General features: G+C 46.8%; 1 protein-coding gene across 4 annotated transcripts in view; it reads left to right on the top strand.

Annotated features, from left to right (window-relative positions):
• ZNF608 (zinc finger protein 608) overlaps positions 1–14,864 on the top strand; it is a 110,816-nt gene extending 95,952 nt beyond the window's left edge. For 3 of the 4 annotated variants that reach the window (XM_073878596.1, XM_073878597.1, XM_025860965.2), the window contains 7 exons: positions 3,756–3,843; positions 4,337–6,797; positions 8,571–8,988; positions 9,604–9,776; positions 11,142–11,295; positions 13,210–13,291; positions 13,877–14,864. In XM_073878596.1, the coding sequence (XP_073734697.1) occupies positions 3,756–3,843; positions 4,337–6,797; positions 8,571–8,988; positions 9,604–9,776; positions 11,142–11,295; positions 13,210–13,291; positions 13,877–13,883 (3,383 nt within the window). In that variant the 3' untranslated portion in view covers positions 13,884–14,864. Of the gene's footprint in view, positions 1–3,755; positions 3,844–4,336; positions 6,798–8,570; positions 8,989–9,603; positions 9,777–11,141; positions 11,296–13,209; positions 13,296–13,876 lie in introns of those variants that run through there. The other variant, XM_025860966.2, reaches the window with a different exon arrangement.
• The last annotated feature ends 285 nt before the right edge of the window (positions 14,865–15,149 follow it).

Here is a 15,149-nt window from a genome sequence, read left to right as displayed (position 1 = left end):
TCCGGCGAGACCGTGGCTGATTCCAGAGGACCAAAAAAGTACCTAGTATATACCCTCAAGATGCACAATAAATGCTTAATGGGCCTGATCATCTCTCTGGGAGTACTTCAGTGCTGAGTATTGACAAGAGCAGCTAATAGAACCCTGTGACTGTGGAATTCTTATGAGATCTCAGGGCTCTTTTGGCTTGTAGAGGTAACAGGCTTCAGTTATAGAACACAGAGCACATTCTTCTAAGTGTCCTGTTGATATTACATGTTTTTTGGGCCAGTGGCTTAGATTCTGTATCAGTATCCAAGACAGAGCCCTAATATAAATAGGAAAACCCTGTGTGGTGAGCACACTCAAACCATCCATTGCTGTCTTCACCTGTATTCATACTTAGTTGGCAATAGTCCTCAGATCTTTTTCAAATGTAAAATGTTGCGGGGCAGGTATTATTAGCGCTTTGAGAAAGACTGTTCCCTGGGTGGGAGAGGACAATAAACCTAGAGGGATACTGGAAAATATAAAGATGAAAAAGGCTGGTGTAGAGCGTCCCCAGCGCCTGGGTCACAGGCGAGGCGTTTGGAAGAATAAATGTGCATTCAAACAGATACCAAATCCATTTGGAATACATGTATATTTATTTCCAGTGTATATAAGATAAATGAGAAACACAACTGCGCCCAGATTTATGAAATTCAAAGAACTTTTAAAGGACTGATTTTCCTTTTGGTTATTTCAAAAGGAGAGTCCACTTTACATGCCCACGGGTTCCAGAGTGTTCAAGCTGTTGAGACTTCAGCAAAACAAACAAACAAACAAAAACAGAAGAAAAAACAAACGATAAACCATTTGCATGTTTGAGAGCTGAAACACAACCACCTTTCCACTTGGCCCCTCACAACGGGATGTTGTCTAAACACAGACTTCCTTCCAAAGAAACAATACACTTTGTAGTTTATACGAGAGGCATTCCTTAAGCCTTCTTTCCAGCTTGGCTGTGTAAACATGTGCGTGTGTATACTCGCACGTGAATGCTGGGCAGATAGAAATACTCGGTGGCAGAAAGAAAAATAGGCACGAGCACACGTATTTAATTAGCCCCGCTTGATGGAGACTCTTCAAAATCTCCCCAGGAGCAGAGCATTTATTTTGAGCATTTCAAACACCGAGGGCTTCTAGGAAAAACCAGGCTGGCCGATGGAGGCCCTTTTGAAGTTGAGAATGGACTTGATGGGATTTTTTTCTTTCTTTCTTTTTTCCCTCCCCACCGAGTGCCGATAATGGTGATACTAGCAGTGCCGCTAGCGCTTCCCCACGAGGTCTGCCGGTGTGGCTTCTAGAAGCAGCATCCGGGGGTGGGAACGGTTTTACGGTGTGCAAGCCGCAGCGTGAGCTCAGCCTTTGTGACAGCTTCCCGCGGTAGGCCCACAGCAGCGGCGGCTGACTGCCGGTTCGGGGTCCCCACGGGTCCCCGTGGGGGTCCTGGCCGGGGAAGCGCCGACCACTCGGCCCCGGGGGCTGCAAGCGGGCGTGCGCGGCGCCCCGAGCGCCACGGCGGCCCCTGCCCTCCGCCGAGCCCCTTTATCCCCGGCCGCCGCCTCGCGGCTCCGGGCGGCCGCCATCGGCGCAGCCAATCAGACGCGAGCGTTCCCAGCAGGCGCCGGCCAATCGGCGGCCCGCGTTTGCTGGAAACGCGAAACCCTTAGGGGAAAAGCAGTAACAAAAGCCTTTCACTGCAGACAAATGTTAAGTGTCTGTGCAGACTTTTCCTGTTTTTAATTTTATTACTGCAAGAATGGAGGGTTTGTTGTTTCTTTCATGTTTCCTTTCAAGCAGTTTTAATTATACATTTGTGCTACATCAGGGACTCTGGAACGCAGAGATTCAGCCTATTGCGTCTAAAGCTAAAATGTAGTAACCTTCTGGCAATACAGATATATTCCTGCACTGTAAATATAGCTGACATGCTAAAGAATTTTAAGCAGCTGCAAAGGTCTTTGACACCACACACAGTGCCCCAGAGAGCACATGATGAGAAAACCGTCTTCCCCTTCCCCTTCGCCTCCCTCCCACCCCCTCCCTTTTCCTGGAGGGATGTGCTCATAAAGAATCCTTTCCTCCAATTGTTCTGTCTTGTGCAGATTTTGACCAAATGCCTAATTACCATTGATTCTCATCTCAATGTGAATTTTTATACTCAGTGGTTTAAAAAAAAAAAAAAATCTCCCCAGGGAATTAGAATGGAATCAACCGTGATTTGAGGAAAGCCTTGCTTTGCTTCATTCCCGTCTCCCTCCCCCCCCCCCCCCCCACCATCGCTACAGTGAGTAAATTCAGCTGTCACCTAATAGCAACAGAGACCATATGGGAAACCATTTTTAAATCTCCTTCGGAGACTTTTGAAAGAAATCCTTCCTTCCCCACTACCTGAGTTCCAACCATTCAAATATTTTTACCTGCTGTTAAAACGTTCCCAAGGAAATTAGTCTTATCTTGTGAGGTGTCCCTTACCGTAAAGGAGTGCAATACAGGTTTTCTATACAATTCAAAATGGCAGTGAGCGAGTGAGCGAACCAGCTAGAAGTAGACTTTGAGTAGTGTCCCTTGGTATTTCCAAGATGGAATGGATTATAGTAGGTACAGAAAAGAAAACAAAGGCCCACTTAAATGTTTCATTTACTTACCCTAATATTTTAGGTATGTCTCAATATCTAGGTCCTTTTATTGTACATTTTTAAGGAGTGAATAAAAAAATATATGGTCCTTGTCCTCTAGAGAAATAAAGAGGATGTTCTATTTTGTTTTCCTGTGACATTTGGTATACTAAGTGCACTTAAGTTTAGTAATTCACAGATGTAGTGCTAAATTAAATTGTCTGTCTGTAAAGCAGTTGGGAAAAGCAGAATGGCTTGCAGGAAACAAGTGTGTTGGTTTTGAGATTTTTCTTCTAATCCTCTGTGGCAAATGCTTACTAAAGTTGATTCTAAAGATAACCCCAAGAGCAAACCTATTGTGCACATTTATTTTCTTAAGAGGGCTATTTTAGGAGTCCTTAATATGAAACAAGACCAAACAGTGAAACAGATACCATACCACGGCTGATGCTTGTCTCACAAAGCCAGAGAGGGGGGGATTAGGAAAGAGAAGTCATAGCTGATTGTCTGCTCTCTGGACTCTAAGCGCCTCCCCCCCCGCCACCGCTCTCCCCTTCTACACCTATTTTTGTGCCCCCTTATAATCTTTGTCTAAATAAAAATCACCACGATTTTATATTGTTGAATGGGAAACAAAGCCCATGCCTTTCAGTCACCTTCTAGTTTAAGCACTGGTAACTGGCGCTTAGTTTTCGTTGGCTGCTTGCCAAACGAAAGCAATTATGTGTAATAATAGAAAAATTAAGAGGTGAGTGTTGCTGTTTTACAGCAGGACATGGCAAAAACCATTTCCTTCTGTCAGCAGTATCTTGATTACACTCTCACACACAGTATTACCCTTTTGTACCGCATGCGCACAGGCATGATTTTACACACACACACACACACACACACACACACACTCACACACACACTCACACAATTTCCTGTGGGTTTTCACTTGAGGTCACTGAAACCAGAAAGAGGAAGAATGCAAACCACAGCTTTTGAAAGCAAATGAGAACAGAACTTTGCTGGTAAAATCATCATCATCATCATCATCATCATCATCATCATCTGGAAATAGAGGTATCAGTGCTAACCGTGGTCCTTCTTCATTACCCGTTCCTGCAGGTGTTCTAGTGGTCAATGTCACGTGGAGGAACAAAACTTACGTAGGGACCCTACTGGACTGCACCAAGCACGACTGGGCCCCTCCCAGGTATGCACAGGGCCTTTTATCTCAGGCTCTGTTTTCTCTCCTTCCTCTTCCCCTCACCTTCCCCCATCCTCTCTTTGCAAAGAAACCCGAGAGATAGATTAATAATGCATAAAAGTCTGCCTGTAATTGAAACCAGGCAGAAGAGAAATGAGCAATTCAGGATTGCACACAGTGAAATGCAGATGGGGGATTTCTTTTCAGTCACAGAGAACTCTCCTCCCTGCCCATTTTCCCTCTCTCCTTTGTTTCCTTCTCTTCTTAAAATGGGAATTTGAACTGGATTTGAAGCTAGCTGTCCCAGCCGTTTAAATATACACCCTCCCTAGCCGGTTCTTTTGCAGGGATTGAAATTGTCAGCGGAAGGCTAGGGTGTGTTTTCCTTCCCTGGGCGCAGCCCTCACGCTGCGCTGCTAGTGCCTGAATTGTGTGCCTCGTGTTTTCACCTGGCTCTTTTGGGAGTGCTCATTTTGACGAATGTCTCTTGCTTCCCTAGGTTCTGTGAGTCCCCGACCAGCGACCTGGAGATGAGAGGGGGCCGGGGCCGAGGGAAGAGAGCCAGGTCTGTCGCGGCGGCTCCGGGCTCGGAGGCCAGCTTCACCGAGTCCAGAGGGCTGCAGAACAAGAACAGAGGGGGGGCCAATGGGAAGGGGAGGCGGGGCAGCCTCAACGCCAGCGGGCGAAGGACACCCCCAAATTGCTCCGCCGAGGACATCAAAGCCAGCCCCTCCTCCACCAACAAAAGGAAAAACAAGCCCCCGATGGAGCTTGACCTGAATTCCAGCTCCGAGGACAATAAGCCCGGGAAGCGTGTCCGCACAAATTCCAGAAGCACTCCGACCACTCCTCAAGGGAAACCAGAGACTACTTTTTTGGACCAAGGCTGCTCCTCTCCAGTGTTAATCGACTGCCCCCACCCCAACTGCAACAAAAAGTACAAGCACATTAACGGCCTGAGGTACCACCAGGCTCACGCACACTTAGACCCAGAGAACAAGCTGGAGTTTGAGCCCGACAGTGAGGACAAGATCTCGGACTGCGAGGAGGCGTTGAGTCACGTGGCGCTCGAGTGCAGCGAGCCCAGCACAAGCCTTTCGGCTTACGAGCAGGTGAAGGCGCCCGTGTCGCCTGGCTCCGGGCACCCCCCTGGCACCCCCAAAGGGAAGAGAGAGCTGATGAGCAATGGTCCGGGTTCTGTCGTCGGCTCTAAAGCGGGCAAGAACTCTGGCAAAAAGAAGGGCCTTCACAGTGAGCTGAACAACCTCCCGGTGATCTCCAACATGACGGCGGCCCTGGACAGTTGCTCGGCGGCAGACGGCAGCTTGGCCACGGAGATGCCCAAACTGGAAGCGGAAGGCTTGATCGACAAGAAGAATGCGGGCGACAAAGAAAAGGGCAAGAAAGCCAACAACTGCAAAATGGACAAAAACCTCTCTAAACTTAAAACTGCCCGGCCCATTGCCCCCGCCCCCGCGCCTGCCCCCGCGCCGCCGCAACTCATCGCCATACCCACTGCAGCCTTTACGAGCACCACCACGGGGACCATCCCCGGACTGCCCTCCCTCACCACGACTGTTGTGCAGGCCACACCAAAGAGCCCTCCGTTGAAACCCATTCAGCCAAAGCCCACGATCATGGGGGAGCCCATCACCGTGAACCCAGCTCTTGTGTCCCTCAAAGACAAAAAGAAGAAGGAGAAGCGGAAGCTTAAGGACAAAGAAGGGAAGGAGTCGGGGAGCCCTAAGCTGGATGCCAAGCTGGGCAAACTCGAGGACGCCAAGGGGGCGGGGAAAGATTTATCTGGGCATTTTTTAAAGGACCACCTCGGCAAGAGTGAAGGGCTGGCCAACGGACTGTCGGAGTCTCAGGAGAGCCGGATGGCCAGCATCAAAGCCGAGGCTGATAAGGTTTACACTTTTACGGACAACGCCCCCAGCCCGTCCATAGGCAGCGCCTCGAGGATGGAGTGCAGCACTTTGGTGAACGGCCAGGCGCCCATGGCCCCGCTGCACGTGCTCACCCAGAACGGCGCGGAGACGTCCGCGGCCAAGACCAGCAGCCCTGCCTATTCGGACATTTCCGATGCGGCGGACGATGGTGGTTCCGACAGCCGGTCAGAGGGCATGCGGTCCAAGGCCAGTTCCCCGTCAGACATCATTTCCAGTAAGGAGGGTGTTGTCAAAGGGCATCCTTCGGCTACAGCACAATCATCTCAGATGAAAGAGTCCCATTCCCCCTACTACCATGGCTACGACCCTTACTATTCCCCGAGTTACATGCACCCCGGGCAGGTCGGAGCCCCTGCCGCTGGGAACGGCGGGAGCACGCAGGCCATGAAGATCAAGAAGGAGTCCGAGGAGGACGCAGAAAAGAAAGACAAGGCGGAGCAGCTGGATGCCAAGAAGGTGGACCATTCCTCGGCACCCTTACAGCCTCAGCACCAGTCGGTGATCACACAGAGGCACCCGGCCCTGGCGCAGTCCCTTTACTACGGCCAGTACGCCTACGGGCTCTATATGGACCAGAAGTCCCTGATGGCCAGCAGCCCTGCCTATAGACAGCAGTACGAGAAGTACTATGAGGACCAGAGGCTGGCAGAGCAGAAAATGGCGCAGGCTGGCAGAGGAGATTGCGACAGGAAGAACGAGCTCCCCTTGAAAGAGCTGGGCAAGGAGGACAGTAAACAGAAAAATCTGCCATCTGCCACAATCTCAAAAGCTCCCTCTACCCCGGAGCCTAACAAAACCCATTCTAAACTAGGGCCGCCAGTGCCTAATAAAACTGAGGAGACAGGTAAATCACAGCTTCTCCCCAGTCACCAGCAGCACCTTCAGGCCGACAGCTTCAAAGCTAAGCAGATGGAAAACCACCAGCTTATTAAGGAGGCTGTAGAAATGAAATCTGTCATGGACTCTATGAAGCAGACAGGTGTAGACCCAACCTCGAGATTTAAACAAGTAAGATTGTGGAGCGTGGCCCCCACAGGGAGAGAGCGAGTCTGAGACTTGGACGTGTCTGGGCTTGATCTGGTTAGACGTCTTCACAGGAAATAAGCCAAGGGTTCATTAGGGCTGGTCCCTCTCCTCCTGAAAAATATTTTGGAAAGGTTCCCTCAGGAGTTGATTGCGGACCTTGCCAGCGTTGCGTTGCTCACGATTGCCGTGTCGTGTTGTGTAGTGAAAGGAACTTCGGACGTGTGCTTTGCAGACCGGTGTTCTCTGCCGTTCACTCGCTGAGAATCTGATGAGGTCCCCTAATTTCTTACTGAGTCCAGAGGGAGGGGATTCTACCACATGGCCGCTGAGATCCCGAGTCTGGTCTCTACAATGTTTGTTCTATTGTATTTCCAAATTTCTCCTGGCACCTTCAAGGAATATTAAGGCTGGGCCCTTCAGTCCGCATTTTCCACTCATCTCTTTAATAAAACATGGGGCCCAGATGTCTTTCACACGGTGTCCGAGATGCCCAGGTGTCAAGAGCCCCGAAGTGGGGCTCACGGCCCATGGCCTTTGAGGCGAAGGGGAGGGGGGTGTCTGGGTTGCGTGGGCCTCCCGCAGTCCTCCCGGGACCCCCTGGCCAGCCAGCCAGAGGTTCCACGGGCAGGCGCCTGAAAACCAGCCACCATGAAATCACGTATGTGCTGACACTTTCCGTCATGGCGCACACATCCTCACTCACTGTGGTCCCCTGAGAGTTAACTCTGGGTTTTCCCGGTGTCCCGACCCTCTCTCCACTCCCACACTTTTTGTCCCTGGGGCATCAGAGCAATGGACTCCTGTCTTCATGCTCATTACTGCCCAGAAGTTGAGACTTAGGCCCAAGGCTGAATGTTCTCTCGGGCCCTAAATATCCAGTGGGTTTTTGTCATGAATGGGATCGGGGTCGCAGGGGCCCTTTGGGGTCCTCCCTTCCCTCATTTCTGGAGGCCTGAACCAGGCCCTGGCTTCACAGGGCTGCATTAGAGCCATATAGTTTGGAGGGGGTTTAGAGGTGCCTTTGTTTTCTAATAGAAAAGCTATAATGTATACTAATTTGAAATTTTGTTTTGATTAAGATGTCTGCACAGGAGACATGAGTCCGTATATTAAGCCTCAGCTGCTGTAGGTGAAGAAAATACGTTAGGAAACCAAGAGTTTCCCCTACTAAATGATGTTAATGGATATGAAGATGGTTTAAATCTACTATGAACTAGCCCGGAGTTGGGAGTTTTTAAAATTCTTTTTGCCTACATGAGATAGCAAAGGGAAAATGAGTTTTTGATTAAATTATGTCTGAGCGTGCTGTTTTAATGTTGAAGGATCCCACAAAGGGCCCAGCTCTGGATTCCCGCAGACCTGAGTTTGCGGCCCAGCTCCACCCTGGGCAGCCGTGTGACCCCAATGTTCCTGGAGCTTTAAAAACTTTGGTTTTGTCTGGTGTAAAAGAGGTGAATAATGATGCCTATGTCAGACGTCATGACTTTGTGAGAGAGGGAGGGTTAAAGCTCTTGCACAGTGTGAGGGCAGACATACATGTTAACTTAGTATTAGGAGTAAGAGTAATGTTGTCATGGTGATTAATGAGCTTTGCTTCAAAACTGAAATTTTAAAACAATTTTTTTCCCTTTTCTTTCTTTCTTTCCTTCTTTCTTTCTTTCTTTCTTTCTTTCTTTCTCTTTTTCTTTCTTTTTTTTCTTTTCTTTTCTTTTCTTTTTTTCTTTTCTTTCTTCTTTTTTTCTTTTTTTAAATCAGGATCCAGATTCAAGGACATGGCATCATTATGTATACCAGCCCAAATACCTGGATCAGCAAAAGTCAGAAGAGCTTGATAGGGAAAAGAAATTAAAAGAGGATAGTCCCAGGAAGACCCCCACTAAGGAAGGGGGTGTGCCCAGCCTTCCCGTATCACTAACGAGCATTAAAGAGGAGCCCAAAGAGGCCAAGCGTCCTGATTCTCAGTCCCTGGAGGAGAGCAAGCTGAAAAATGATGATGGGAAGACGCCTGTGAACTGGAAGGACTCTCGGGGAGCGAGAGTGGCGGTGTCCTCACCCATGAGTCAGCATCAGTCCTACATACAGTACTTGCATGCTTATCCTTACCCACAGATGTATGACCCCAGCCACCCTGCATACCGGGCTGTCTCTCCCGTCCTAATGCACAGTTACCCTGGTACGTGTTGCGGGTTCTCACTATATTGGAGGGAACAGGCTGCGTGCAAATATTAGCTGTTTAAAAAACTCAGGATAAACGAGACGCTTCGCCAGTAACCTTTGTTTGCTTGTTTTTAGGCTGTTTCAAGTCCCCAAGGTGAAACTTATTTAATATGAGGTTTCTTGGGGGGGGGGTTTGTTTCTGTTTTTGTTCTTTTAGCTAAGACGTCAAGCGTCCTCGGCTCTCGTTTGTGTAGATCTGATGGTCTGCTCTAGCTGTTAGACTGACGCATACTTTATTGCCTATGAAAATATTCTAAGCACTTACTGTCATAATCATTATAGTTACTGTTCCTTTCACTTAAGCAGACACATAAATGTATGAAATGGCTGTAAGCTCAATTCTGTTTATAACCTCTGTTCATCAGGATGAATTAACTGGGAGAAGGAAATCGGAGAGCCTGTGTATGGTTTAACAATGATGTAGCCCACTCTTAATGTCATTCCCTATTTTAAGATCTCCGACTCTTATCCCAAATTCGTGTAACCCGGATGTTTTTTGGGGGTTTTTTTTGTTTTTTTTTTTTAAAGATGGAGCCCGTAACTTGATGTGGCATTTGTTGTGTATCTGCAGGGGCCTATCTCTCTCCGGGATTTCATTATCCTGTTTATGGGAAGATGTCAGGGAGAGAAGAGGCAGAGAAAGTCAATAGCAGCCCCAGCATCAACACTAAAACGACGACGGAATCGAAAGCCCTGGACTTGCTCCAACAGCACGCCAACCAGTACCGCAGCAAGTCTCCCGCCGTAAGCCACCTTTTGTTGTTGCTTAAAAGTGCCGTGTTTTGAGGGGAGAGAAGGGGACAAGCTAGGAAACGGTCTTGAAATATAAATGGCTTTCGAGCCCAGCTGTGATTTCAAGATGCTGTTTTATCTTCACACATAAAGCATGGAATGTTCAAACGTAGTAGGACGCTCTCACACAGGAGGAAACAAATGGTCAGAGCGCATGTGTGTGGTGCTGGTAAGCTTTCCTGTTGCAGAATGCACTGTACCTTGACTACCAGGAGGGTGCTTATGAGGGGGACTTTGAAATTCATAGGAACCAACTTTGAGTACGAGGTATTTTTGAGGCTTTGGTGAAATTTTGATGCTGGTGGCTGCATCTGGTCTGTTTTGGCCTTGACCCCTTGTCATGTCCCCGTAACTTGCGAAGCCATGGGAACAGGTGTCTTTGTCTTTGTGAAAGATGGCTCCACCCTTGCTCCCACCGTCCCACCCTTCACCCTCCAAGAAAAGGGGCATCTGCTAGTTCTAGAGGCTGTTGTGAAGAGAGACAAAGGACGTGGTAGTTCTTGCCTAGAAAAGAGACATTTGGGTTAAAATGTAGGATCTGTGATGTGGATGAGTCCACCAGAGACTGTGTAAGTGAGAAAAGATGATTTATGAGTCTCTTTCTGTGGGTACTCCTTCTAGCGCCAAGATTTTTTTCAAGTGAGAAAAAGAACTTTAGGTGGGCTAAGTTCTGGTGGGTAGAAATGTATAGGAGAGACAGTCCTTAACTGAACTGTGATTTGGGAGAACCAAGAGCTTCTCTATGAACCTTCAAAAATGGGCAGATTCTGGAACACTTCCAGAGGATAGGGCAACGATTTCCTGTACTCTGTAGTGACATACAATGCTGAGATGTGTATTTTCACTGGACTAAAATAGAGACAGGCATATATGAAGTTATGAGATAGATTCTCCCCACCCAATGTCAACAACATCCAAGGATAATTAGAAAACTTGACTTAAATCTCCATGACTACCTTTTTTTTTTTTGCCCGTGGATCAAAGTATGAAAGTTGTTTCTGGGAAGCAGTTGGGTAGATTCGAATCTTGAGATTATGAGCGGGCATAAAGAAAAGTCCTCCTGTTTCCACCATCTGAGGAAAACCTTGATGCCCCTTGGTTTACTTGTGGGTGGGAGCATTTCTTTAGCGTTGGCTTAATTCCCGCTGAAACTCGTGCATGCCTTTTGACGTTGTCTTGCATTAATAAGGAATGCTAAGTATCTCTGCATTTGCTTTTTAATCATTGACAAATACTGCTCAAGGGACAGAGATGGTTTAGTAGTCCTACTGGTTTTTCAGAGTTTTAAGAGGGGCCCATCTCTCTTTTCTGTTGCAGCCCGTGGAGAAGGCGACAGCAGAGCGGGAACGGGAGGCAGAAAGGGAGAGGGACCGTCACTCCCCCTTCGGGCAGCGGCACCTGCACACGCACCACCACACCCACGTTGGCATGGGTTACCCGCTAATCCCTGGTCAATATGACCCTTTCCAAGGTCAGCAGCTCCGTCGTTATCGCATGGCTCATTCTGCTTGGGAGAACCGTTTGCCCAAAGTACCCTTCGTGTCTTAAAATAAATATATTGAGCTTTGAATTCACATTAACTCTGGGGAGTAAGGAAGTTCTTAACTCTTATTTCCTAGTGACATAGCGGAGGCGATTGCCCACCCCTTTTGTGTTCTGTTGAGACAGGAGATGGCTCCCACTTAATAATTGTCACTGGTTGATGTTATCGGCGGCTTACTGTTATGTCACAGACCGAGGGTGGCGGCCAATGTCTGGGGCACCGAATATAACAATCAGAAGATCAGATAGCTACTTGAGGGAAATTGTGGGGGAAGAAAGGAAGGGATGGTGAGAGGCTTTGGTGAAATTGCAATCATTTCTGCAGGCCTTTCCAGTTGCTCTTCTCCCCCCACCCCCTCCCGGAAGTAATGGGAGCAATGCGACCAGGTTTAACACTTTAATCACCTTTAATTCAAGGACTCTTTGCAGCCGTTCACGACTGTGACTTTGAAGACGGAGAAACATTTTGAAAAAGCCATAGAATCGACGTGAGAGAGCCTTCAATTTGTGGTGTTATTAGCCGAGCTGGTGCCCTTTGTCCCAGCTCGGTCACCTTGCGGGGGGTGGGTGCTGGCCCCATGGCTACCAACAGATCCACTGGCCAGGGTCTTGCTGTCTTAGTTAGCTCAGACTGCCAGCATGAAATGTCACAGACTCTGTGGCTTTCAACAGCAGACATTTTCCGCATAGTTCTGGAGGCTGGGAGTGCGAGATCAGGGTACCAGCATGGTTGCTTGGTGGTGAGTGCTCTATTCCTGGCTTGAAGGAAGCTGCCATCTTGCTGTGTACTCATATGACCTCTTTTCTCTCTCTCTCTTTGTGTGTGTGTGTGTGTGTGTGAGAGAGAGAGAGAGAGAGAGAGAGAGAGAGCGCGCACGCCCTACCCTCTGATGTCTCTTCTATAAGGACACTGATCTTGTTGGATTAGGTTGCCATCCTTATGACCTCATTTAACCTTGATTATTTAGGTCCTATATTCAGATAGTAACATTGGGGGTTAGGGCATCCACATAGGAATTTGGTGTGTTTGGGGGGGCACATTCAATCCATAGCACTTGCCACATCACCCCTTCTGCTGTGTGAATACAAGAGCACACATATGAAGGTACCTCCCAGATTGGGAAGTGCTCTGCAGATGTGAAGGGTCATTTTTATTTATTCATCTTGTGTTGCTTGCCATCAGCTAGGGGCGTTAAGAACAACAGAGAAGACATAGAAGGAGAGTAATCTAACCTGGGTTTGCACTTGTTTTTTCTGTTGTTGTTTTTTTTTTTTTTTAATCACTTCCTATTAGGCAACTTGATGCTATTACGTTCTCATGACTGCCGTCTTTCTCTTGCAGGGTGGAAGTTAAGACTATTTCTAAGTTCGATTCACTGATTCCGTGTGAATTCCTTACGGGGTGCATTTTGTTCCTTCGCTGGGGAAATGTTAAAGTGATAAAAGTTATTATGAAAGTATTGTATTCTAAGCAAATAACGTGTTGCTTCTATCATTCACTGTAACTTTTGATTCCCTGTTGTGACCGAGTTCCTATTATTTCTCCCAAGCTTCCAATTCAGGAATGCGCACAAACCGTTTAGCTTCATGCAGAGTCTGAGAGATGGAATATTCTCTCTATGTTCTATATTCTCTTTGAATAGCTATTAAGAAAACTGCAGAGTATTGGATAAATGGATGGACGTTGGTTAGACCACGCGGTTTGTGCTCTGTCCTTGCTGCGTGAAACGGACCGTGTGTGTGTTTAGGAAAGGACACATTGCTATAGTCCTTCACCCTGGGGGCCTGTACCTGCTCTTATCTTTCCAAATGTCACAGAAACCCTGCATTCTTTCCCCATCAGGCTTGACCTCCGCCGCCCTTGTTGCCTCTCAGCAGGTGGCTGCCCAGGCATCTGCATCAGGAATGTTTCCTGCACAAAGAAGGTAAATATCCTGTACATTTTGAATCCGTTTTCTACATGGAGACAGTGTGATGGGTGGGAGGAAGTTAAGTTTAGGCTTTTTAGACCAAAAACTTAGCTCCTTGGGCGTTTTATATTATTGTAACGAATGCGTTTTTATGTCCCCATTGCTTCCTGTGCAGCTTACCTTCTGGGGACCCTCCTTTCTTTAGCTGTAATGTGGGTTAGCAATCAACAGATCGTGTTTTTTTTTTAAACAGTTGAGACAGGTTGTCCTCACAGCCTTGTTAAAATCATTCGCCCCGACTCCCTTTGTTTTATCCTGTGTCAAAAACAAAGTCGCAATGGGAGATACTTATTTTCATCATGATGAAGGTCATGTTTGTTCTTCGATAGTTTTAATTACCCCTCCCGTTGTTTGAGAGAGGAAAATAACATCTTCCCCGGTGTGTATCCTTACCCCCGTGCTCGTTCCCTTTCTGTGGAAGTGAATCCCATGAACAGAATAGAATTGAGTTAAGCCTATCAGTATCAGTCTTGGGGTTTTCATATTTTCAGTGTCACTTGTGGCAAGAACCCCGCGCTAAGGTCTTCTTTTCTTTTGCAGAGAATAACAAGATTGGAAATGTACGTTGTCATGTGACTGGATCACATGGGGAAGCGCTTTATACAAACATCAGTTCCATGGTGTTAATTTGAAATGCCTTTAATGGCAGGCAAAAACCAGTCATTTCATTTTTGTAAATTACAGATTTTATTGCAGAGTAACAAATGTTGCTGTAATTAGACTTCTGTTTTATATATATATACGTATACATATATGTATATATACATATATATATATATATATTCTTTACTTTTTGTATCAGTAACCAGGCTCGCACACACAGGGTCTGCAAACCACTCAGTAAAGGAAATAAAAAGTGTATCTGTCCTGTTGAAAAGTGTTGGCCGCAGAAGGCTGCTTACTTTCTTTTCCTTTTCCTTTTCGCTTGTAAATAAAAGACGTTCTGTATCCGTGTGCCCGAACCTTGCATATCCTTCCTAGATATCCCGTGAGGCCCTCGGAAAGGCTGGTTGTGATGACGACGCTTGGGTACAATTTAGATGTCTATTTGGTGGCTCCCGTTAAAGACACATCAGTGTGAAATGCTCCTGTAGTCACTGTTTGTACTTGTGTGTTGTGGAAAAAGAAAAAAAGACTTATGGAAAGGCATGGGGTTGCCAGTACCACAAAAACTGTGTTGTATATAATGTAAAGATTAAATTGGGGAAATAATGAGCATCTGTGAATAATGAGGTGTCATTTTTTGATAATCTTGAATGGCAAATAACCCAATAGCCTGCGTACCAGAGACATCTGTGATTGTTCTATTACTTGAATAGTCTTGCAGTCCTTTTTTTTTTTTTTTTTTTTTTAATGTTTACAATTATCCAGTTTTAGAAGAGAGAGACTTTAACGCCATTGCCTGGTTACTTGTTTTATGCTGTAATCTAGTTTATTTTATGTAAAATGTATATTGAATGCTTTCCTTTTTTATACCTGCCTTAAATAATTTGGCAATCAGAATTAAAAAGTTTTTTTTTTTTTTTACAACGGCCTCTCGTCTGTCTTGTGTTATTTCTCCATGGCTGATAGTGATTCTCATTTTCAAAGAAAGGCTGCTTGATCTTATGAATGTTCACTTTGAAAGATAAAGTACACACATGACTGCGTTTTTCATGTGAGGCACAGGTGTAACATCCAAGTGGTGTATTTCATTCCGTGGACATGTGCACATTCACTGGGTATTTACTCCAAACACAAATTGGTAGATCCGGGTTTCTCTGCTAGAGAGTGATATTCCAGAGGTGTCCATCTTGTGACATGTGGACAGTAG

The sequence above is a fragment of the Callorhinus ursinus genome, unplaced genomic scaffold (assembly GCF_003265705.2).
Source record: "Callorhinus ursinus isolate GAN/ISIS: 27379988/994484 unplaced genomic scaffold, GSC_fseal_2.0 scaffold30, whole genome shotgun sequence".
Lineage (NCBI taxonomy): Eukaryota > Metazoa > Chordata > Mammalia > Carnivora > Otariidae > Callorhinus > Callorhinus ursinus.
Note: the sequence above shows the minus strand (reverse complement) of the source record. Positions and strands in the feature narration are given on the sequence as shown.